General features: G+C 40.5%; 1 protein-coding gene across 1 annotated transcript; it reads left to right on the forward strand.

The window, feature by feature from the left end:
- The first annotated feature begins 565 nt into the window (after positions 1-565).
- UBE2J1 (ubiquitin conjugating enzyme E2 J1) lies at positions 566-24,214 on the forward strand. Its single transcript, XM_060114974.1, has 8 exons — positions 566-1,054; positions 9,277-9,350; positions 10,756-10,887; positions 13,053-13,137; positions 13,420-13,525; positions 16,030-16,159; positions 17,391-17,510; positions 23,867-24,214. The coding sequence occupies exons 1-8, from the start codon at positions 1,024-1,026 to the stop codon at positions 24,143-24,145; spliced, it is 957 nt and encodes a 318-aa protein (XP_059970957.1). The 5' UTR covers positions 566-1,023; the 3' UTR covers positions 24,146-24,214.
- The last annotated feature ends 757 nt before the right edge of the window (positions 24,215-24,971 follow it).

The raw sequence follows: 24,971 nt of genomic DNA on the forward strand, positions 1-24,971 counted from the left end.
TCATCCTCCTCACAATCCCAATCTCCCCTCTTTTCCTAAGTCTTTGCTCCTCTTTTAAGTCTTCAAAACCCCCAGTCCTGTCCTCTTTTTCTCAATCCCACTCTTTCCGCAATGAAGCCTGAAGTGTGTTCTTTAAGGATATACCTTTCATATTTGTATGCTTTCCCCAATTCAATTCTTTTTTTTCAATCTCCCCAAATGCTTAAGTGCCTTGCACCTAAACACATTTGTCTGAAAAAGAATCCTTATAAAACCCTACTCAATCCCTTATCACTGGATTTTATCTTCCCGATTTAACTGTTTCCACCCCAAAACAACTATCGATCTAAAAACAAAGCACTTGGCAGGCGCCGGTGAACGCGGGCGCCGGGCCGGGGCGGCTCTGAACCCGGTGTCGAGGGCCCGGGCCCGGACCCAGCCCGCCGCGAGCAGGGCCGGGGCGCTTCCGGCCGCGCCGCTCCGCGGGGAGCTCCGCGAGCGCCTGGGGACGTCGGATGGGCCCGGCGGAAGGTCGGCCTCCGGACGGTGCGGGTGAGGGGAAGACGACCTGGGCTCTGCTCGCTCTTTCAGATCCCGGAGCGGGCTTCCCGGGGCCGGCGAAGTGGCCCGCGGCCGCGCCGCCCTCCCGCCACGAGGCGACTGCCACGTCAGGACAACTTCACAAAACCGGGGAGAGGGCGGGTGACGCAGACCGGGCGGCCGCGGCAGCGTTGGGCCCGCGGCCAGACGAGGACGCTGACCTCCAGCCCGGGCCCCCGCTTCAGCAACACTCGGGCCGGCGCCGGCGCCTGCCCAGCCCTCAGGGAGGCGGAGGAGCAGCGGAGGAGGCGGCGCTACCGCGGAGCCCGCGCCACTGCGGAGCCCGCGCCTCGTCCGCGCCCTCCCGCCCCGCCGGCAGTCCTGGCCAGGGCTGGGCGTCCCCGGAGGTTCCTGGGCTAGGTCTGGTCGGTCCAAGCCGCGCAGAGACCCGGGCGGCAGCGGCGGCGGCGAGCCGGGAGGCCGGAGCCGGGACAGCGACCCGCCATGGAGACCCGCTACAACCTGAAGAGTCCGGGTGAGCGGGGCTGCGGGCTGGGCGCGGTGCCGCACTGTGGGCGGGAGGGAGGAGTGACCCCGTACTCCAGGGCCCCACGCCGTCGTTCCCTCGCGTCGGCCGCCGCTCGCGGCCCCGCTCCCGGTTTCGCGCTCTACGCGAGCCCGCCGCCTGCCGGGCTGGTGCAGGCCGCGCAGCAGGGCTGCCGAGCGGTCATCAAACCTGGGGACTCCCCTCGGCACCGCGACTGCCCTGCCCTCATTTTCGCCGCGTAGAGCTGGGTTATCAACTCATCCCCGAGCACAGGTGTAAAGGTGATGGCCCTGGGTAATAGTGATCATCAGCCCCTAGCCGTACCTGCGCCCTGAACACCGTCGTTAGCCCTTCTCCGTCGCCGCCACCGGACTTTTATTAGCTGCTTGACCCACTCGCATTTGAGGATTTAGTTTAAACGTCCTGTTTGCAGCATTTGGGGCGAATAGAATTACAGACATAAAGGAAATGTTCTGGACTATACCAGTTAACCAGAAAGCTACGAAAACTAGTCGAGCCGTGTACTTTAGAGCTAACCATGATTTTTGCCATACTGACTAGTATGATGTATGTCTGTGTTCAGTCATAGAAACTTCTCTTTCTGTATTTAATGCTCGTGCTTCATTCACAGAAGCAGCCAAACAATCCTAGCCTCAAATTCTTTTCTGATGTATCATAAAGATGCACGAAAAGTAAGCATCGCTCTCAGATTAAGACAGGCTTGGAATCTTTGTGTTCTATAAATGGTATTCGATCTGTACCTTGATAAATTTGTTAGGAGGGAGAAGCTCCACACTTCAGCTCTAAATGATAATCCTAGGATGTTAGTGATGGTTTGACCAACCCTTCCTAGTTCTTTTTTTTTTTTTTTGTTCTTCCAAAGAAGCAATTTCTCAGTAAGAATCAGCAAGATTAGCATGCTCATGGAAAGAGCTAATTGTGAATCCTTGATTTTTTTTAATAACTTAAAAACGTACAAAGAATCCAGAAAAGCCTGAGGATACTGATTGAACAGAGCTTTGTTAACCAGAGTGCTGTCAGGCTAAGAAACGTTCTTAGGTAACTAAGTTTACAGAATTGGTCATAACATTTGGGGAGGCAAAGACTTTAAGAAAAATCTGGCAAAGGCCATGGGCTCTCCAGGAAATACATTTATAGGATTCAATTTCAGTGGATTCACAATCCCCGCCCCCAGCCCATCTCCTAAGAACACCAGGGTAAAAAAAAAAAAAAGGAGATCAAAGAGAAAGAGGGAAAGAAAAGCTTAATTTTAAGATTGGATGGTAGAATGACTACATTGTTAAGATTGTGCTAGAATTTAATAAAACTACGTAGGTAAAACGTAGGGTGACTCCTTGGTCACATGGTATCAAGTTCCTTGAGACAAGCTGAGGTACTTAGTGCGATGTCCAGAGAATAATGAAAATGTACAATTGTACAATAGTACAATTTGGAATGGAGGATTGGTGGGTCCCAAGAGATTGTTGTCAGAGGACCTTGCTCAATTTTGTTAGGTTATCATACCTGAGATTGTGGTAAGCATTTAAACTTCTCCAGAATGTTGTATGTTTCTATACTATATGACCTACTTGTCATCTGGCTGAACTTGGGTAGACATGCTTCTACTGTGTAATAAATTGCTTCCTCTTTTTGGTTTCATTTCCTCAAAGGTAGCGCTGCTGTTCTAAAAATGAAAAGAAAATTTTAAACCTTTTTTGGTCATTGTACAGATTATTTAGAGTTCATGGAAAAGGTAAATTAGATGAGATACGGGACTTATTGAATAAGTGCAGGAGGCATAGTGAAAATGTTTCCTTCCTTTGTTTTATTGTCTTGTAATATTTCGTAGGGTAATGCATGTGTGAAAGGAAGTGTTTAAAAGCACTGCACAATGTAAGAGATATAACACTTTTTCTCTCTATCTGATGTGGAGTTGTCTTAGGGGTATGGATGGGACAATTAAGTTAAGACAGTACAAATAACTGGTTAAAGGCCAGTATGTTAGCATATGGATAGTAAATTTGTTCATTTTATAGATGGGAAAAAAATTTTTTTAACATCTTTATTGGAGTATAATTGCTTTACAATGGAAAACATTTTTTTACGATCTTTCTGGAATGGACCTCTGGCTGTGTGCAGAGCTCTGTGTGGAACCACTTCATAAGCCTCTGGCTAGCGTATGAGTACTTGCCTCTGCATCAGGCTCCCTGATCTCTTTTTGGGTCCGTTCTGGCCAAAGTCGCAGGATAGCAGAGTACGAAGTAGGGAGACGTATGTGTAACGAACCTCCTGTGGCAGATTTCTTTGGAAGGGCCCTATGGGTTGCGTTCAGCAGGTGATTGGCAGGCATATAAGAGGTTGGTGCAAAGGCACCTACTCCCTCCATCAGAAACCCAGGAGGTATTCTATCCACGCCCAGGGTGTCTACCGCCCCTTCACACTAATCATTCTGAAGCTTTAATGTCCAATTTAGACCCTTCTCCTAGGCTGTAGATACATAGAACTTACTGGTGATTTAACATCTTTACCCAAATTTCCTACAGACCAAAAAAATCTCTCCTAGGTATAAAAACCCAAAACCAAACTGATCCGTTTTCTCTCCTCCCCCAAACTTGCACCTCACCCTAATATTCCTAACTGAGGGTTTGACAGCCCCCCAGGAATCCACTGGCGTCGTCTTTGATCTCTTGGTCTACTCCTTTACTCCACGCTCTACCCTGAAACACACAAATGCATGCATTTTCACGCAGGTGCCAATACACACAGTCACATATATCTAATCCTTCGCTATTGTCACCAGATCAATTAAAACAAAACAAAAACTGATTAGGTCACTCCTCAAATTGAAAACATTTCAGTAGCTTCCTGATAGCTGTGGATTAAGTTCAAAGTAAACTGTTTAGCTTGCCCTCCTCACTAGCCACATCTCCTGTCACTCCTGTGCTCCTTTGCATTTTTACCATCTATCCATTTTGCCTGAGTGATTCTCCAGATGGAGCAGCTCTTCTCACCTATATGCTGCCTTGGTCCCTGTTGGAACCTCTGCTTGGAATGCCTTCCCTTTTATCCATTTGAAATTCCTATTAATTCTTCAAGCTTCTTTAAGATTCTGCCTTGTCCAGCTCCCATAGGCAGACTAAGGTAGTCCCTGTATTTGTGCATACTTGGTCAATATTTGTGTTGTAATTGTTTTCATGTCTTTCTCTCTCACTACAAGCTTTTTGAAGACAAGAAGCAGGTCTTAGTCATTCTTCTATCTCCGTGGCTCAGATATTCTTTAAGTTGAATGGACACCTTTGCAGGGTCTTTGTGGGTAGAAACATGAGTCCTTAAGTATTTGCTTAAGTGCCTTCACTATGGGAGCAGGAAGATGTGGTTGGGGAGCATGACGTTGGATTCACATCCTCGATAACTTGGAGATGGATGATATCAAGATATTCATTGATAGTTTCCAAGAGAAACAGATGCATGAGAGACAGTGACCTGTAAAAGACCCCTTTAGCTGGAGCTTTGTCTCCAAAGCCCAGTGAGCTACCTGGGCATGTGAAGAATGCTCATGGGAGGCCCTTGGAGCCTAGAGTTTGGATCCAGAGTGATCATGTGGCCGCCATGAAAAGGAAGAATGAGAGCAGGCATGCATGTGCTCCCCACCCTCCTTCTCTTTCCTGGCACATCTTGTCTTACCATGGTTGGATAGTTCCACTGATAACCTTGCAAAGAGATAAGAGAGGAGCTGGAGTGGAAGAAGTTTCTTCACTATCCATGTGGTAGCAAGAGATGGAGTATCAGGAGAGGCAGACTATGCTCTAGCCTTAGTTTCCAGGCGGTACTTTGAATCTCGACTATTCCATAGCAGTGATATTTCTTTTGGGGAGCTAGGGAGCCATGCCTTGTGGCCAACTACATATGCTTATGGCCTGGATTTGAACCAGGGAGAATCATTGAGAGGGCCTTAAATCTCAATCCATTTCTGACCTGGGGAGGAGGAAGGGGTGAAAAGGAAAGGAGAATTATGTGACAAAATTATTGACTTTCATTTGACAGATGTGAACATTGAGGCAAAATAAGATTATAAGTGACTTGTTCAAGGATTTAGAGCTACAAATTACCAGAGCCATATTTTTTAAAATTTATTTATTTATTTTTGGCTGCATTGGGTCTTCGTTGCTACGTGCGGGCTTTCTCTAGTTGCGGCACGCAGGCTTCTCATTGTCGTGGCTTCTCTTGTTACGGAGCACGGGCTCTAGGTGCGCAGGCTTCGGTAGTTTTGGCACGTGGGCTCTAAAGTGTGGGCTCAGTAGTTGTGGTTTGCGGGCTCTAGAGCACAGGCTCAGTAGTTGTGGCGCACGGGCTTAGTTGCACTGCGGCATGTGGGATCTTCCCAGACCAAGGATGGAACCTGTGTCCCCTGCATTGGCAGGTGGATTCTTAACCACTGTGCCACCAGGGAAGTCCCCAGAGCCAGAATTTTAATGCAGCTCTAATTCCAGAGTCCACATTCTTTTTCACGAAGGTGTTCATAGTATATGTTGTTTCAGAAAAAATAGATTATAAAAACACTAGAATAATCTTACCTTCTGTTTGGCTTTGTACTTTGTCTCTCACATGGTATGTGCCTGTGTGGCCCGTGGACTAATAAAATCAACTTGTTTAGTGGTTGAGCCAATGATTGTTCCTTTAAATTCTTTCCTGTAGCAATTCCAACCCTTTCATACATCTCTCATAATATCCGTTGGGTGTTTATTTTCCTCTGTTGAACTGAGCTGGGTGACGAAGAGGCAGAGAAAATGTGATAATGTTATGGAATGGCATAAAATCTGACCTCTTCTGCTTAATCATTTTGCAGCCTGCTGATGAGGGATAAAGGAAAAAGTCTTCCTGGCATCTTTGATTGCTGACAGCAGTAATCAAGTTAAACTAATTAACTTCATAACAACTTCCATGATTTTATTTATATCTAATTATATTAACTCAGTGATATTTTTACACGGCTCTAAAACAGGGGCTTTCAATTCTCTTTCCGTGGGCCCCTTAGGTAGAATGGGCGGATGGGGATAAATAGCCTGAAGGCCCTTCCATGCTGGCCCTGCTGTTATGTTTTACATATTGAGGTTCTCCTTAAACCTTTCTTTGAACGAAGGATTTTATCTCATTATCAAATAAATATGAGAACCACTGCTTTTTTTTGTGTGTGTGTGTGGTACGCGGGCCTCTCACTATTGTGGCCTCTCCCGTTGCGGAGCACAGGCTCCGGACGCACAGGCTCAGCGGCCATGGCTCACGGGCCCAGCGGCTCCGCGGCATGTGGGATCTTCCCGGACCGGGGCACGAACTTGTGTCCCCTGCATTGGCAGGCAGACTCTCAACCGCTGCGCCACCAGGGAAGCCCCCTGCTTGTTTTTTTTTTGACCACGCTGTGTGGCTTGCAGGATCTTAGCTCCCTGACTAGGGATCGAAGCCGTGCCCCCTGCAGTGGAAGCGCGGAGTCCTAACCACTGGATCTCCAGGGAAGTCCCCAAAACCACTGCATTTTAATCAGATCCTTGGAAAGAGTTTTGTTGGGGGGAAGATAGTAAAATTCATTTCAGCTAATATTTGAGTGCTTACTGTGTGCTAAGCCTTGAGGAGACTGCAATGAAGTAAATGTTGTTGAGCCGGAAGGACAGGTGTTAATCACAAGTGAGATGAACTTTATGAAAGAGAAATTATAGGGTGTTAAGGGGACTTAGAGCAAGGGGACTCGAGCCAGTATCCAGGGCAATGGTTTCCAAACGAAATAACTTAGAGAACATTCCTGCTCTCCACTCTCCTGCCAGGACTCCTCAAGGATTTTTATCTGTCCAAATGGAAATCTCTAGTCGCTCCTCTGAGAGTGGACAAAGGAAGGTGTCAGGGAGACCTTCCTGAGTAAACTTCATAAAAGTCTGGCGGGATCCTGACTCAATGATGAAGTGGGGGAAGGGAGGAGGAACAGCCATGCAAGCTGAGGAATTGCTATGTAGGAAGGAAGGTCTGAAGTAGAGAGAAGGTGAACTGTGTGCAAAGAATTGAACAAAGCCTAGTTAGTGCCTGGAACTTGGGGGGAGATCGTGTCTCAATATATATGTGCGTGTTTCTAATATAGCGTTCATTTATCATGCTGATTTGTGTTGACTCCTCCCCCCAGACTATAAGCTCCTTGATAACAGAAGCTATATTTTATTTTGGTTGTAGCTATAGCATCTAGTATGAACTTAATGAATATTTGCTGATCAGATGAACAAATTCTCTGCCTATAGGGCTTAGCTCAGAGTTGGAGATGGAAAAGAATATTAATAGTTATGGAATAGGATAGTGACTTAAGACTTTTTTTCCAGCTTAGGAAACCTTGATTAAAATGAAATTTTATGCAAAAAGTCCTGACACATTGGCTGTAGTGTGTGAGAGTTGCTTCTCAGTTAACCTCTCCCCGTAACGTTCCAACCTGTGCCACCCCAAATTTACTTTTATCATTTCCTCTGCTTATTCATACCGAGCCGGGCAATTCCTACTGTCTTTCTTTCGGACGTCAGGACCTGACCCCTCTTCTCTTCTGTCTGCTCTCAGGTTAGGTGCCCACCTGGTGCACACCTCTCTCATAGCACGTATTGAACTGTGTCCGTTGGTTCTCAAGCCGAGTTTTGGAGAGCCTTGGGCCATCTGGTGTTTCCCTGGCTTTGCTCTCCTGTATCCTACACCCGTATCCTGACATTTTTTTTAGCACCTAAAGGTTGAGGGTGAGGGGGCTGGAATCAAAGGATTGACCTTTGTGAACCAATAGGGGAGGAAAGAGGGTACAGATACACATAGGACTGTAAACTGTCATAAGCTGTTAATAGTCATTGATCAGGGGGCTAGAAGTCTGTGCCATGAACTGAAAGAGGCGGAAGAGAATTGAGAGTAAATAGGTGTGAGATAGTCTTGGAGTGCCCGTTGGAGGGGGTTGGGTGGAGGCTTCCTGGAGAAACGTAGGAACACAGGGTGGCATTGTGTCCCAGCGGAGCTTGTTGTAAATAACTCTATAATGGCATCAATGTGCCTGTCTTTGACTTCTTAAACCCCCTTCAGTAATGCTCAGCTGTTTGGGTATAGACTCCAGATAAAAAGATGGTTGGGGGACTTCCCTGGCGGCGCAGTGGTAAAGAATCCTCCTTCCAATGCAGGGGACACGGGTTCGATCCCTGGTCGGGCAACTAAGATCCCACAGGTAGCGGGGCAGCTAAGCCTGTGGGCCACAACTACCGAGCTCCATCTCAACGAGAGTCCGCGCGTGGCAAACTACAGGGTCCACGTGCCCTGGAGCCCGTGCACCACGACGAAGAGCCTGTGTGTAGCCACTAAGACCCGACGCAGACAAAAAAAAACCATAAATAAAATAAATATTAAAAAGAAAAAGAAGATGGTTGAGTTGGCTCAGTTAGAATTAAATTTTGTCAGGGGAACATGAAAGAGGAACTCCTAAGAACCAAAAGTGTGGATGAAGAGGAAAGTGAATATAGGTATAGGTGGGGTGAAGAATGTTATGGGGTCAGTGGATTGGAGGTTTTAATTAAGCCGAAGAATCGTTTGAAAAAGGAATTCAGCTAGGGCTATAGAGATTCATTGACCTCTGGGGACAGTGCCCTTAAGTTAATGCAAGATAGTGGGTAGAAAGTCCCAAGAGGTTGAGGATATAAGGGGTTTACTGTTCATGAGCATGAGTTCCAGAGGCCACGTTTTTGTTAAATATTTTAACAAGGTAGAGTTGGACTGCCTGTGTTGGAATCCTAGCTCTGTCATTTATCAGCTGTGTGCCCTTGGACGTGTTGTATAATTTCTCCGTGTCTCAGTTTCTTCATCTGGAAAATGGGGTTAAAAATCGCACCTATCTCAGAGTTGTTTTGAGGATTACATGAGTTAATGTTTGAGTGCTACCATATAGGAAGTGTATATAAGTACTTACTAAATAAAAATAGTGACTTTATGAGACTTCCCTGTATATTTAGTTTAACACGTAACTCTTCTAGTGCCTAGCTGCCATTTCCTCCCCACCATTATTACTGTTATCCCATAATTAAATAATATGCTCTGTTGAACAAGTCCTCTACACCTTTTTTGTTGAAGTAGGAACTTTTTCATTGGGTTTGTAAATCTGTGCTAATCACTTAGAAAAGTAAATTTTAAATGTCTCTATCTTGTGAATTTTATTTTAGCCGTTAAACGTTTAATGAAAGAAGCAGCAGAATTGAAAGATCCAACAGATCATTATCATGCACAGCCTTTAGAGGTTAGTTTCTATCTCTGTCTTCTACATATGTATTTTGATACTTTAATATTTTAAACAAGTTTCTTAAAATTGTTTTTTCATTGCTTCGAGTCATTACAAATGTGTTTGATATGCTTTATTGAGATATTTTATTCCCTATAGTTCCTGAGTTTTTTGGGGGTTTTTTAACTTTTTTTTTAACCATTAAAAAAAATTGAAGTATAGTTAATTTACAGTGTGTTAGTTTCAGGTGTACACTGAGTATTTCTATTAGCCATTCAGAATCAGACATTTTAGAAGAAGCAGATTTCTGTTCTCTATAAAGTGGGCCTCAGATACTAAATTAATTTTAGGTCTTCCCTCAGGAGGGAAAGTGGAAAGAACTCCAGACTCTACAGGTGGAAGACTTAGCGCCTTGAGGGTTCTCTACAGCTAGTTTGGGCTTTTTGTATGAACATCTCTACCTCTCTTCAGTCTTCCCATCTGTGAAAGGAGGGTATTTAAATGTGCCCAATCTGTTTTCATGGTAATAGTGAGAATAAGATGTGATAATATATGCAAGCATTTTGCAAACTATGAAGTACGTGGTTAACTGTAAGATGATGTTAACAGCCTATGTGTTAATATTAGTGACCACTTACTAAAGAGCTTTTAGGCATCTATGAGGGATAATTTTTAAAAGTTTGCTAAAACAATCTAAATTTATAGTAAATTATTTGATTATATAAATCATAATTATCACTAATTAGGATATAATGATTAATTTACAGTTTAAGTCTATAATCTTTTTTTAGATCAAATGATTTTTTAATTAATTAATTAATTAGTTAATTAAATCCCCATCCAGAGAACAATCAAGCATGAACTCAAAATAAATATATTTTCAGTCATACCAGAACACAGATTTTCTTCCTTGTATTCCTTTCAGAGGCACATAGTTGACAATAAACCACATCAAAATAATGCAAAAACCAAAAAAGCAAACAACAACAAATAAATACAGAGGAAGATTGAGATTCCAGTAAACCTAGAAGACATTCAAGTGAAGAATTTTGGAATGTGTCAAGAAAGCAGTTAGTCCAGATTAAAACTTCAGGGCTCCAGAAGAGATTTTCAGAGAAAATAAATGGAGCTAAAGTAATAGGAAATATGTAAATCTATGATCTTATTTATGAATATATAACAATGCTTAGATGTTTTAAAATGCATTTGTTTAAAAACATTTTAGCTCTTATGGGACATGAAAACTAGATTTAATAGCTTTTATTTATAACTTTTATACTTGAGACATTGTGTGCATTAGAAACTGTTCTAGCAATAATAGAAAACGTTAATTTTTCTCACCCATGTTTCTAATACTCACTGATTTAAAAAAATCCAACTTTTTAATGTTATTGATTCCTTGTTGGTTATTGTTTTTGTTCAGGATAACCTTTTTGAATGGCACTTCACAGTTAGAGGGCCCCCAGATTCAGATTTTGATGGAGGAGTTTATCATGGACGAATAGTACTGCCACCAGAGTATCCCATGAAACCACCAAGCATTATTCTCCTAACGGTAAGAATTCTTGACTTTTTGGAATGCTTCTGTTGTAACTCTTCCTGGTGGCTGTAAAGTGTGTATGCATACTCATTTTCATTAAGAAATATAGTGGACCATTATTATTATAACTTTGCTTTTGGAGACCAGACCTTGGACTGTATTTTTTTCCGGAAAAAAATTCCTAGGAAGTTGAAGCATCTGAGAAGTACTTATGATGCTAATTGCCATAGTGTTGTTGTTAGGATTCAGTGAATTAATGTATGCAAAGTGCTAGGCTGGCACATGGTAAGTACTCAGTAAAGGGTAGTTACTGTTATTATACCTCTTAATCACGTTATCTCCTTCAGTTTCTCAGGTTTCTTATGCTTTGTTCTTGAGTTTCCTCATCTTTACGTGCAGCTCTTAGAATAAGAACTGACACAGTCCTCAATAAGTGTTAGCTATGTTATTACTATTTATATCTTAGAATTTCTCTCCATCTTCACATATTTTATCTCCATGTAAAGGAAAGCTGTTGATCCAGTTTTCTCTTTTATTTCCTGGGACATTATTCCATCAGTAAATTCCTCTCTTAAGTGTTAAGCTTTTCTTCCTTCATTTCCTTTCATTTATGTGTGTTTAATTATCCCCTAACCTTGAAAGAAGCAAAAATAAAACACAAAAACCTTCCCATATCTCTGCTACCACTTTAAGCTGCAGTCTTATTTTTCTCTTCTGATAACCTTCAAGACATGCTAACTCTAGTTTAGCCTGTTGTGTTCTGTGTTGTGTTCCCACACATAGCACCCTGTTTAAACAGGCTTACCACACCAGTCTCAGAGACCAGTTTGAGAAATCTCACCACCTCTTCTCAGTCTTCATCCTATTCCTTCTAAGTTTAAGTTAAACATCTGATACACATGGGGTTAGCAAATGGTAAAAGAAAAGATATTCATCATTACCAAATTAATGTTGCTTTTACCTATAGTGTTTGGTGTAGTGGAAGGAGCATTAGTTTTAGAGCCAATAGCCCTGGATTCTTCTGGCCAGTGCGGTTTCCATTACACCATGGGCAGGTTACATAATCTCTTTGAAATTCAGTTTTCTCATTTGTCAAAAGGGATGTGTACGGTAAATATAATCACACTATAAAGTTCCTGGCATATAGAAGCAGCTTACTAAACACTAGGTGTTGTTGAGAATTGTTAATGCTGGCAGTAAGGCTGGAGCAGGAGGCCCTGGAGGGGCCCTTCTCTTCTTTTAGTTGCTAGATCGTGGGGAGAGCCAGGTGGTCTGAAGGGAGGGCTGGTGTGTGGGGAAACTGGTGGGCGGGCAGTGGGGGAGCAGCTGTTCACCGCTGATGTCGTCATGTGTACTGGTTTTCAGGACTTACTCTTTCTGATTCACTTCCTCTCTTTTGAAAAGTCTTCTCCAGCCGTCATTCAACAAATATTTATTAAACATGTGTCATGCACCCTGTGGGTGTGGCAGAGATTAAGTCAGATTCTCTGCCCACGTGGAACTTATATTCTAACTTCATGCCTCTTTTTCCTATCCTTCCCGTAAGTGTGGATAGTCTACGAGTTCAGACTACAGCTGTTTTCTCTGATTTCTATGAAATGGTTTCAAGGATCACCTCTGTGAAAGTCAGGTACCAGAAATGTATTATCTTCTTCTGATACCAGCACGTCTGTATTTCTGCCTCCCTGCCGGACATCATCAGTAGCTCTTCTGCCAAGACAAAACTGAAATCATTCTCTCTCATCTTTCACTTCTGTGTTCTTGTATGAAATTGCATCATCCTTCTGAGAATCACTCCCATCTCAGAGCCTTCCTCCCCAGTATCTAGTTTCTTCTCTTTTAGATCCTTCCCAGAGTCTAGCACCATACTAGGCACAGAGGAGGCTATCAGGACATCTTTATATGTCAGTTATTTAGATGTTACTTGTGCAACTCAGTTTCACAAAGCTGCTACAACTTCTAAAAACAGCTTTTATTATTTATTCAGAATCCAGCAAATATTTGTGGAGTATCTGTAAGAGGACAAAAATCTGTTATCCCCTTGGAGGTTCCATCCTTTTAAAATTCTCTAAAAAATTATCTTTAAAAGTTCTTTATATATAAAATATATTTATACTTTAAAGTATAAAACATTAAACACACACATGTATAACTTTTAAGATACCTTATTTATTCCTAAGGCTAATGGACGATTTGAAGTAGGCAAGAAAATCTGTTTGAGCATCTCGGGACATCATCCTGAAACTTGGCAGCCTTCATGGAGTAGTAAGTATTTAAAGTGAATATAGATCTTATATAACTTTAGTCAATTCATAATAATAATGTATAATACTCTCCTGAGGTGGAAGCTGTTTTGGATAAATAATTTGATATTATTGAATAAATAATAAAATTCTTTTCCTTGTCTAGATTTTTGCATCATTTTAATACAATCCCCTACTTGTACCTCTTCAGTGAAACCCTATGAGTCTTTTCTCTTTCTCTTTCCAGAGTAAACCCAGTTCCTTTTACAGAGCAACTTAGATTGATGTTTACTTTTTATTTCAGTAAGAACAGCATTATTAGCCATCATTGGGTTTATGCCAACAAAAGGAGAGGGAGCCATAGGTTCTCTAGATTACACACCCGAGGAAAGAAGAGCCCTTGCAAAAAAGTAAGTTTTGCATTTCCTTATTTGTTACGCTCTGAATACAGTTCTGGATAATGGCTACTAGGAGATAGGCTCTATCTCTTTGTGACTCACCTTGGTTCTGCAGGATCTAGTCTTAGTTTTACTATTTCAGGAATTCAGTTGTATCAATTTCCCCAGGGGCGACCAGACTCTAAAGAATTTGTTTCATGCTATCTTGTTTTAAAAAGTAGTTGATAATATCAACCTACAATGAGCGATACCTTCTAGAAGATAGTACTGGTCATTTATCTCCACTTGGGCAGTTTTACAGATGGAAAAGAGCCAGAGTAATGATATATATGTAGCTTTCCACAAAAGTTTAAAAACTCCTTGAAGGCAGGGAGGGAATCCATTTTATCATCTTTGTATCTGTAGCTTCTGCCACATAGCAAGTGCTCAATAAATGATCTGGAATAAAGCAAAGATTTTCTTTATCAAGTTATAGTTTCCCAGTGGTATTGCTTTCTTGGTTTTTTTTCAAGTACATTCTGTCTGTATAACCCAGATTAGTCATTAGATTCAGAGTAGCCTCTCCTCTGAGTAGTGCTAAAACTAATTCTTGATTTTGATCATTGTCCTGTTCTGGACTTTGCTGCCTACCACCTTTCAGACCTATTATGTTAATTAAATTATAGTATATCTTACCCTAGCACAGCCCAGAATTGGCCCTCCATAGATGTTTGTTAAATCAGATAGACTTTAGCCTCTGGAAGATTTGATAGACTCCCTGTTTTATCAGCAACTTTTCTTTTTAAACCTTATTCCCAAGTTTGGTATATACCTTGCAGCTACTATTCACAAACTATAATATGTACTTGGAGTACATAGCACTTGTTTTGATTTCCTATGTCGACTTTCTATCTTGATACTTCCATCCAGTTCATTTCATGTACAAGGTAAAAAAAAAAAAAAAACCAAAAAACTTTCTGTTTAGACTTCTCACTCTATATATTCTAGGTTCTTAGTCTGTGATACAGGCTTTCTAAAACATGATTTTGCATTCAACCATGGTAGCATACTGTCCTTGTGGGCAAACTAATACTAATATATTAAAAATAAACTTTCTCCTTTAAACTTCATCTGACTTCTCAGTTAAAAGTAAACACATTTTGGGCTTCCCTGGTGGCGCAGTGGTTGAGAATCTGCCTGCTAATGCAGAAGACACGGGTTCGAGCCCTGGTCTGGGAGGATCCCACATGCTGCGGAGCAACTAGGCCCGTGAGCCACAACTGAGCCTGCGCGTCTGGAGCCTGTGCTCCGCAACAATAGAGGCCGAAATAGTGAGAGGCCCATGCACCGCGATGAAGAGTGGCCCCCGCTTGCCACAACTAGAGAAAGCCCTCACACAGAAACGAAGACCCAACACAGCAAAAATAAATAAATTAATTAATAAACTCCTACCCCCAACATCTTAAAAAAAAAAAAAACTGTTAAAAAAAAAAAAGTAAACACATTTTAAGGTAAATAATTTGGATACAACTGATTCTCAAAGGATATGGACAGCAATGCTACTTCTAGTGAAACAAAAAACATTCATCAATAAACACTAAATTAACACAACTTTTACACATATTTTGTCTACATGAAGTTACAAATAGTATATTCTTCAAGATCTAAGACTCTTATTTTGTTGAACTAGAAGTAGGACAAAATAGTTTTTAAAAGTTCTGCAATGTAACAATATATATTTCTGCATATTGTACACATTTACTTCCAGTCATACAAAGAAGAAAATAAAAACATACAGAAACAAATTAATATTAGGAAATAGTCTAGTTAGCAGGCTTATTTTGAGCCTCTACTTATTATAATGAATGATGAATTTCAGTGTCTGTCTGGATTTTCCACAAGTTCTCTGATCTTTCAAGTTGCACTACTGTTTTGATGAGTAGGGTTTGTGAGTTTTTCCTTGGAAATATCTGTAAATTCTATTTTATTTTATTAAAAAATTTTTTGTTTTTATTTGGCTGCACCGCATGGCTTGTGGGATCTTAGTTCCCCTACCAGGGATCAAACCCGGGCCCACAGCAGTGAAAGTGCCGAGTCTTAACCACTGGACTGCCAGGGAATTCCCGATTTGAGCTTTAAAATGGACTTTTTACATAGACTTAACATAGGCTTGTTATGTGTGATCTTGAGGACAGTGTAGTTAAACAATTTATATGTTTTGTCTTACAGATCTAAAGCTTACTTAATTTAGGCAGTATGTTAGGAAAAAATGAAATCTAAGCCCTAGTTTTTGGTTTTTTTTAATTTCAGATTGTTAAAATTGAGGTATAATTGACATGGATTTTTTTGAAAAACAGTTTAACTTGTGTATCTGTCTCAGAACTATAATTATTGCCAAAATTGTCTAATTTGCATGTAGATGAGTGTGATACAGAATTGTTGAGTGATCTTTTAAATTTAATCATTCGGTATTTGAGTGTCTTGGATTAACTTTCAAGTATTTGATTTATACCCATTAAAAAATTACTTCTTACCAGATCACAAGATTTCTGTTGTGAGGGATGTGGCTTTGCCATGAAGGATGTCCTGTTGCCTTTAAAATCTGGAAGCGATTCAAGTCAGGCTGACCAAGAAGCCAAGGAACTGGCTAGACAAATCAGTTTTAAGGTACTCTAAATTTGTAAATAAATTCTAATTCTGTAGCCCTTTTGTTTATTGCCAACTTTTGGACAGAAAGTAAAGCAATGTAGTTCTGTCTCACTGAGGTTTTTACAAATAATTTTTTCTTATTACAAAACTAATAATATATATTCACAGAAGCAGCATTATTATTATAGCATGGTAATGGTTAAAACTTAGACTCTGGTATACTGTGCCAGGGTTCAAATCTCAGCTTTGCTGCTTATTGGTAGTAGGACATCAGGCATATTACTTACATTTTTACCTTTTTCTCATCAGTGAATAATAATGGTACTTGTAGGATTCTTACGAGAATTGAGTTAATGCTCATTTAAATGTGTTGCATTTAGAACTGTCTCTGGTGCTTAATAAATTTTAACTATTATTATAGAAAATATAGATAAACAATAAGAAGAAAATAACAATCATGCATAATCCCATCCCCAAGAAATAGCTGTTATTAATATTTTGACATGTCTCTCATCCTTTTGCTCTGCATATAATTACTTCTGGAATTTAATTTTTAGCTCCATCAAGAAAAGTCAACCTGCCTTAAGCAACATGCTGCCTCCTCCCTTTTCTCCCCTCTCTACATCTTGTATATCCTTCCATGTCCAGTTCTTGGGAGAAATTTTCCCTTCTATTTTACTGCGGTGCCTGGAAGAGGAGGTGCTTAATAAATGTTGGTTATTTTCTTCCTTCTGAGGATTCCTATTGCACTTAACATTACTTCTCTGAAAATCTTAGGGCCAGATGTCTTTTGTACCTCAGAATTTCAGATTTTAGAAGTATTAAACCTATACTAACATCCATAGTGGGATCTCGGGCAGCACCCCGTAATCAAATCTATTAATATCTCATCAGCAAGCCTGGGAATATTTACAGTAATGTGCGATCAAGACTGTTAATAGCCTCACATGTCAGACTTTGCCTGAAAATTACAAAAAACTTTAGTTTTTAGAGCTTTTTGGAGTGGATCGTGAACCAGGAGTGTTAGTTTTGTTCCTCACCAAGTAACAGCTCCTTGAGAATAGGTGTTGTCTACTCTTCCTAAAATATCTAGCACAGTATTGGACATGAATGAATGCTCAGAGCTTAACTGACTAGTTGATACTAAAGTACTAATTAAAATAAATCCAGGAGAGGACTTAGTAGGTTGTGGGTTATTCTGTACATCTCCTCTTGTGACACTGCTCTTGGGTGTATCTTTTTTTTATAGGCAGAAGTCAATTCATCTGGAAAGACTATCACTGAGTCGGACTTAAACCACTCTTTTTCACTAAACGATTTACAGGATGATATACCTACAACATTCCAGGGTGCTACAGCAAGTACATCGGTATGGCTCTTGTCTTTTATATCTATATCTATATCTATACCACTGTCATTATTTGCAGTAAAGAGGCGATATCTAGATGAAATATCTGAATATTTTGGTTCTCCTAACAGTTGGGTTCTAGCCTAGCTCTCCCTCTGGTGAATTATAGTATCTTAAGCAAGTTATTCATATCTTCTGAGCCTTCTTTTTTGTTAAATGGGGCTGGACTAAACAAATTTTAGGTCCTATTGTCCTTCCAGAATTCTATGACTTTTCTGAAAAGTTAGTTTCAATATAGTGCTAGACTCTGAATGAAACAAAATATACATACATTAGCTGCTTTCTAAATAGGCACTCTATCTCTGGAAGGTTTGTTAAGCTGCATTAAGGCACTGACTTAAAGGCCTGGAGTCAAAGATTTGCCTTAGACCATCTCTGTCCAGTACAGTAGCCACTAGCCACATGTGACTATCTAAATTTGTATTTACCTTATTCAGAATGAAACTAAGTTAAAAATTCAGTTCCTTAGTCACACTGGCTACATTTCAAGTATTCAAGAGCCACATGTGGCTAGTGGCTACTGTATTAGACAGCATAGGTACGGAACATTATCATCTCAAAAAGTTCTGTTGGACGGTGCTCCCTTGTACATAGTTAAGTGTCTAATAAATAATTACTGAATGAAAGAGTACATGGATGTTATGGGTCTTATTAGTTGTGCCCTGACCTGTTGTCTAAACATTAGTGGGCTTTGGTCGTTGGAGAGACTGATTAAGAAACTGTGACTGGGGCTTCCCTGGTGGCGCAGTGGTTAAGAGTCCACCTGCTGATTCAGGGGACATGGGTTCGTGCCCCGGTCCGGGAAGATCCCACATGCTGCGGAGCGGCTAGGCCCGTGAGCCATGGCCGCTGAGCCTGCGCATCCGGAGCCTGTGCTCCACAACGGGAGAGGCCACAACAGTGAGAGGCCTGTGTACCGCAAAACAAAACAACACAAAAAGAAACTGTGACTGGATTGTTGATAAATAATTAAGATTATGGGGAAAACATTGACTTTCCTTTCTTTTTAAAAATTTTAAAATAAATTTATTTATTTATTTTTGGCTGCATTGGGTCTTCATTGCTGTGCACGGGCTTTCTCTAGTTGTGGCAAGCAGGCACTACTCTTCCTTGCGGTGTACGGGCTTCTCTTGTTGTGGAGCATGGGCTCTAGGCACGTGGGCTTCAGTAGTTGTGGCACACGGACTCAGTAGTTGTGACTCACGGGCTCTAGAGTGCGGGCTCAGTAGTTGTGGCACACGGGCTCAGTTGCTCCGCAGCATGTGGGATCTTCCCGGACCAGGGCTCGAACCCGTGTCCCCTGCATTGGCAGGCGGATTCTTAACCACTGCACCACCAGGGAAGTCCCTCCTTCCTATATACAAGAGAGGAACTGTCTTTTTCGTAACAGATTGTTTGGTTGAGTAGCCACATCTTTCCCCCCTGTCCAGTTTATAGAGGATTTTAAAGGGTCAGGAAAATTGAAATAGAAGCTGGGCAAATACAGATTTTCCTTTTACTCAGGAATCCTTATTATAAAGTGGGACTGAGCGGTCTTCTCCCATTCAGAGAGTGAGATGGGCAGAAAGAAGTGGATTGGAGAAAGCAGGGGAGAGGGTGCTCTAAAGGAGGTTTTTGGGGGACTGGAGATGGAAGTATAAGAAAAAAGTGCATGCTAAGAGTTAAATCATTTTTATGTGTTGCCCATGTAATTTCATGAATTACAGAGAGATACAGTGAATTAATTTTAGTCAGTAAATGTTTTAGCTTGCAGTATTTTTTAAAAATTCAGATTACTTTTCACCTTTAGAATTCTAATCGTTTTTAATTTTTATTTATTTATTTATTTATCTTATGGATTTTATTTGTTTGTTTGTTTGTTTGTTTGTTTATTGGCTGCGTTGGGTCTTCCGTTGCTGTGCGCGGGCTTTCTCTAGTTGTGGCAAGCGGGGGCTACTCATCGTTGTGGCGAGCAGGACCTACTCGTCATTGCGGTGTGAGGGCTTCTCATTGCAGTGGCTTCTCTTGCTGCGGAGCACAGGCTCTAGGCATGCAGGCTCAGTAGTTGTGGCTCGCAGGCTCTAGAGCACAGCCTCAGTAGTTGTGGCACACGGGCTTAGTTGCTCTGCGGCATGGGGGATCTTCCTGGACCAGGGCTCGAACCCGTGTCCCCTGCATTGGCAGGTGGATTCTTAACCACTGCACCACCAGGGAAGCCCTCTAATTTTTTTTTATATCATAAATAGTTTTTTTAAAAATAGAACCATCCTATTACAGAGAGGAGGAGGGTAGTAATCTTTTTTCACCTCTAAGGACAGTCTCCTAATACCTGTGATGTATTTAAATCTGTCTTTAGTCTATTTTAAATCTATGTCAAGTCTGCTGTTGCATATTCCAGTTATACTTATTCCAGTTATAATTTATTTTATAATTAGTTATTTATTGTCTATCTCCCTTCCCAGAATGTAGGCTCCTTGAGGATCAAGGCTGTCTTTCTACTGCACGATATCCCTAGTGCTTGGCATAGTGCCTTGTATATAGTAGATGGTCAATCGGTATTTGTTGGTTGAATAAATGAATCTTAGGATTGGCACTTTAAAAAAATACTAAAAAAATACTAGGAATACAGATAAAGAAATGAAGAAGTTTAGTAAATTAGATTGCACAAACAGTAGTTTTGTTATTACAGTAGTCTTTTCCATTTTGATTTTTTTTCTTATTATTTCTTCTAGTTTTATTGCAATATAATTGACATACAGCACTGTATAAGTTTAAAGGTGTACAGCATAGTGATCTGACTTACATACACCCTGAAATGATTACCACAGTAAGTTTAGTGAACATCCAATATCTCAGAGATACAAAATAAATGAAAAAAGAAAAAAATATTTCTTCCTTGTGATGAGAACTCTTAGGATTTCCTCTCTTAACAACTTTCATGCATAACAAAGAGCAGTGTTCATTCTATTAATCGTATTGTACATGACATCCCTAGTACTTATTTATCTTATAACTGGGAATTTGTACCTTCTGACTACCTTCATCCATTTCCTCTACCCCCAGGCCCTTGTCTCTGGTAACCCCAAGTCTGATCTCTTTTTCTGTGAGTTTGTTTGTTTGTTTTGGAAGTTTAATTTACCTACAACACTACGTTAGTTTGGTGCACAGCGTAGTGATTTGATATTTCTATACATTGCAAAATGATCACCACCCATTTTGATTTTAAAGTACATAAAGCAGAACTCTTTTTCGTAGGTTAGGTAATTGATACCAATTCTGGTTAAAACAATAAAATTGCATACAGTTGCAAGTTTAGCTCTTAACTACATTTACATACAGATTATCTCAGAGTGTGATTATATAATTTGATCACTGTGGAAGTAACTGAAACCTCATTTTGGCTGGGGGTAGCTGCTTTACATGCAAGTGTAATATAAATTCACTGAGATGTTATACATCAAATTCCAGATAAGGTATGTTTTTTTAGCCTTGAGGGGGCGAGAGATTGCCCAAAGTCTAAATACAGCAGATAACATCAGGCCATCTGTTTATTTGATGCAGATTTTTTAGCTATGTAGAAATGGGAACAATACTGATGGTCGATTTTTGTTTTTCCAGTCTATCGGACTTTTTTCTTCTTCCCAGGGATTGAGGTTCTGAATAAGCCATTTCATTTTGTGTTAAAAAGCAAACACAAAACTCCCTCCCAGATGCTATTCTAGGTTACTATAGAAAAGCTTATATATATATATATATATATATATATATATAACAAAGGACTTATCTGTGACTGTGATTTTTTATATATATTTAAATATAATTTAATTAAATATAAACGTCACATACTTTTATGTTCCCAGAAATATCACTTCATCTTAATGAAGGAAATGGAAACTATTATGACTTAAGTCTTCATTCTGTGATATGTGTGTTTGAACAAGTTTAGGCAAACAGCAGAGATTTAAAAGTCCTACCACCAAACCTACGGCATTTTGAAAATGCTAAGGCCATACTGATTCTCCATCTGCAGTTCAATATGAACCACCAAAATTTAGTACAGTTAGTCCTTCAACTCCAAATAATCATACTAATAAAGTTCTGAAAAGCAGCCCTAAATAAAGTCATGACTTTTTTTGTTACCTAAATCTGGAGTCTTCAAAGGGATATATCGATAGTAATATTAATAATGACTAACATTTAATAAGCAATTGTGTATCCTAAGCACTTTATATCATTATCCTGTTTAATCTTCACAACTACTGAACTGGATAGTATCCTTGTACAGGAGAGGGAGCTGAGTCTTAGATTAAATGACTTGCTTAGGGTCACACATCTATGAAGTGGCGAAGCCAGCCTAGTAATGATAAGACTCCCTGTTTTAGTCAGGTATGTGGGCAGGATAGTGTTCTCCCCTCAAACTAATGGAAAAAACAACATGTATAAAATCAAAGCTTTAAAATGAGTCAGTCTCTTATGCTAGTTTCTGAATTGATACTACCAGCTTGTTATTTATTTTCCTTAAGAACCCATTTCCCTATAAGCCCTGAGTACTTTTGCTCTATCAGACACTTTTATCTGCTTGGCTGAATGGCTGAAAGAATGGGAGATTTCCAGCGGAATGTTGTAATAAGTCATTACATGACACAGTGTGGCAACATTAGACATCATAAAATGTAACAGCTTTGTGTATCTGTTCTTCAGTGAGCACCTTGCTCCTGAGCCCTGGAGTATGGAAGTCCAAGTTCATGCACCTCTAATTCAGCATTAGCACTTTTATTTTTAACTCAGAGTGGGTAGTTCCTTTCTACCTCTGGGTTATGGGTCACTACATTTGAGTGCTTCCAAAGGATAGTTTTAAGAAACTCAGATTATTTAAATCTTTTAATGTTGGGGTGCTGTCAGAATTAAAATGTAATTTATTCTGCAGGTAACTTAGATCAGCAGTTTTTCCCTATGTTTACAGTTGTTGCCAGGACAAAGCTCATTCTCTTACCTTTTAAAAAAAAAGGTATTTAAATTACATTATTAGATTCTTTTTTTTCTAAATATTGAAAATTTCTATAATGAAAAGTATTTTCGTTCAATACTTTTTTTGTATTTACTCAATTGAAAAAGTTATTCTGAATAAAACATACATTCTTATTTTTTATTTGAAAGAATGTGTCTTGACACTATTATAATCAGCATAAAGTTGTTTTCAATATAAGAAAGACTGTTGGGTTATTAGAGGTAGAGTTAGGGTATCTATATAAATAAAGTGGAATTCATATTTTGTAGAGCTTTCTTGTCTATAAAACACATTTACGATTTTGAATCACTCGGTACCACATTGTGGTTATGCTTTGACCAAGCGTTCATTGAAACGATGGAAAGCAGTTGACATCCAGTGCTTTTCAGGGGAATACACTGAGTCTCCCCTAACCACCTCTGCGTGTTTCTCAGCACATACCCAGGGCACTCTTTTTTTTTTTTTTTTTTTGCGGTACGCGGGCCTCTCACTGTTGTGGCCTCTCCCGTTGCGGAGCACAGGCTCCGGATGCACAGGCTCAGCGGCCATGGCTCACGGGCCCAGCCGCTCCGCGGCATGTGGGATCTTCCCGGACCGGGGCACGAACCCGTGTCCCCTGCATCGGCAGGCGGACTCAACCACTGCACCACCAGGGAAGCCCCCCAGGGCACTCTTGACAAGAGTTCATGCTTTACATTCATAGAATAGCACAGTTCAAACACACAGTAAACAGTTCTTCTAGACTTGTGTTCAATTCAGTTGACAGGGATTGTGAGAAAAGATAAGCCTGGTTTGAAAACCACATCTATTTTTTATAACAATATTATTATGAAGAACATATGGTTTGAAATTATTTCCTGTGTTCTATGATTGTTGATGTAATAAGATAACACTGGGGGAAGAACGCTGTTGCGAGTTGCCCTTTTCTGCCATTTAGAATATGGCAAACTTTTATGTAGAAGTGGAAATCAAATTGCTTCCCTCCTTGACTCTCCTGAAAGAAGGGAGGTACCCAGATGCCCAGCAGATACTGTTTGAATTGCTGCTGGAGGAGAGTACAAAGCGATCTATGGAGAATATGGGCAAACTCTGTCCTGGGCTTATTTGTTGCTGGTAAATCCCTCCTCTACCTGGTGAGCACTCAGAATAAATTGTGTTGCTGACTTATTCCGGGGGGTGAATTACTAATCTCAGCATTCAGAGAATTCTTGGTAGTTTTGCCCGTAGTCATATTTAGCGCTCGGAGATTCCGTGTGCTGTTGAAGAGCCTGTATGTATGTATACAAGTGTTCTTTGCCAATTTCAAACAAAATTTCTTAAAATTTCATAGTGTGGAGTCCAGAACACCTTAGCAGCGTCCCTTCAACAACCTGCCCAACCTGTAGCTGAGGATACCTCCATGAGCCCTCGACAGCGCCGGGCCCAGCAGCAGGGTCAGAGAAGGTCGTCTCCTTCACCAGCTGTGACCCAGGGCCGGCCGCCAAGAAACCACCACACTGATCACGGCGGATCCGCTGTACTGATTGTCATCTTGACTCTGGCATTGGCAGCTCTTATATTCCGACGCATATATCTGGCCAATGAGTACATATTTGACTTTGAGTTATAGTATTGTTTTGTGTCTTAAGAGCTGCGACTCACCTACTTCATTAAACATTCTGCATTGGGTATCATCTAAGGATTGTTTACAAAGATTATTTTGTATTTACCCTTCATTCCTTTTTTGATCCTTATAATTCAGTATAAATATAGCTAGACATTCAGACTGTGTCCTGCTTAGTATAAGGGACTGGAAGTCAAAGTCCCTTGTCTCTCTGTATGACCTGCTTTATAGGGAAATAACTTATTGTTGTTTCTCATGCCTCAGCTTCTCTTTATGTAAATTTGTGATACTTCTCTGTATAGCCCTTTAAAATTTTTGGATAAAAAATGGTATTTTAAGTTCCAATGAGTATTACTAGTTACTCAATACCATTTATTGAATACTCTGTTTCTACTTAATGTAGAATGATACAGGGATAAGGGTTGAAAAAAAAGGGAAAATAAAACCCCTCAAATAGCTTGCTTAAAATGTATTCATATGAGACATACTGGAATTGCCCATTCTATGACTGACTTCGTGTCCTAAACATTCTTCGGTGAAAGTAAACTATTTTGGTCAAACATTTCTGAGGAAATGAGATTACATCATTGTTACTGGATGTTACTTGAAGAGGGAATAATGCTTTGTAACCACTTGGATATGCCGTTATCCCCTTCTCTCCAGTTCACACACAAGATTTTAAAAGAAAGAAGGAAAACAACCCTCCATAGAGCTTTGATTTAAGGAAGGAAGGATCCAAGCCAGGAAATTGCTTGATTTTCTTCCACAAGTTAAATGGGAGGATCTTAAGATTTGAATGTTTGCTGTACTTTGAATTGTGTATCTTTTGAGT

This window comes from Mesoplodon densirostris, chromosome 12 (genome assembly GCF_025265405.1).
Source record: "Mesoplodon densirostris isolate mMesDen1 chromosome 12, mMesDen1 primary haplotype, whole genome shotgun sequence".
NCBI lineage: Eukaryota > Metazoa > Chordata > Mammalia > Artiodactyla > Ziphiidae > Mesoplodon > Mesoplodon densirostris.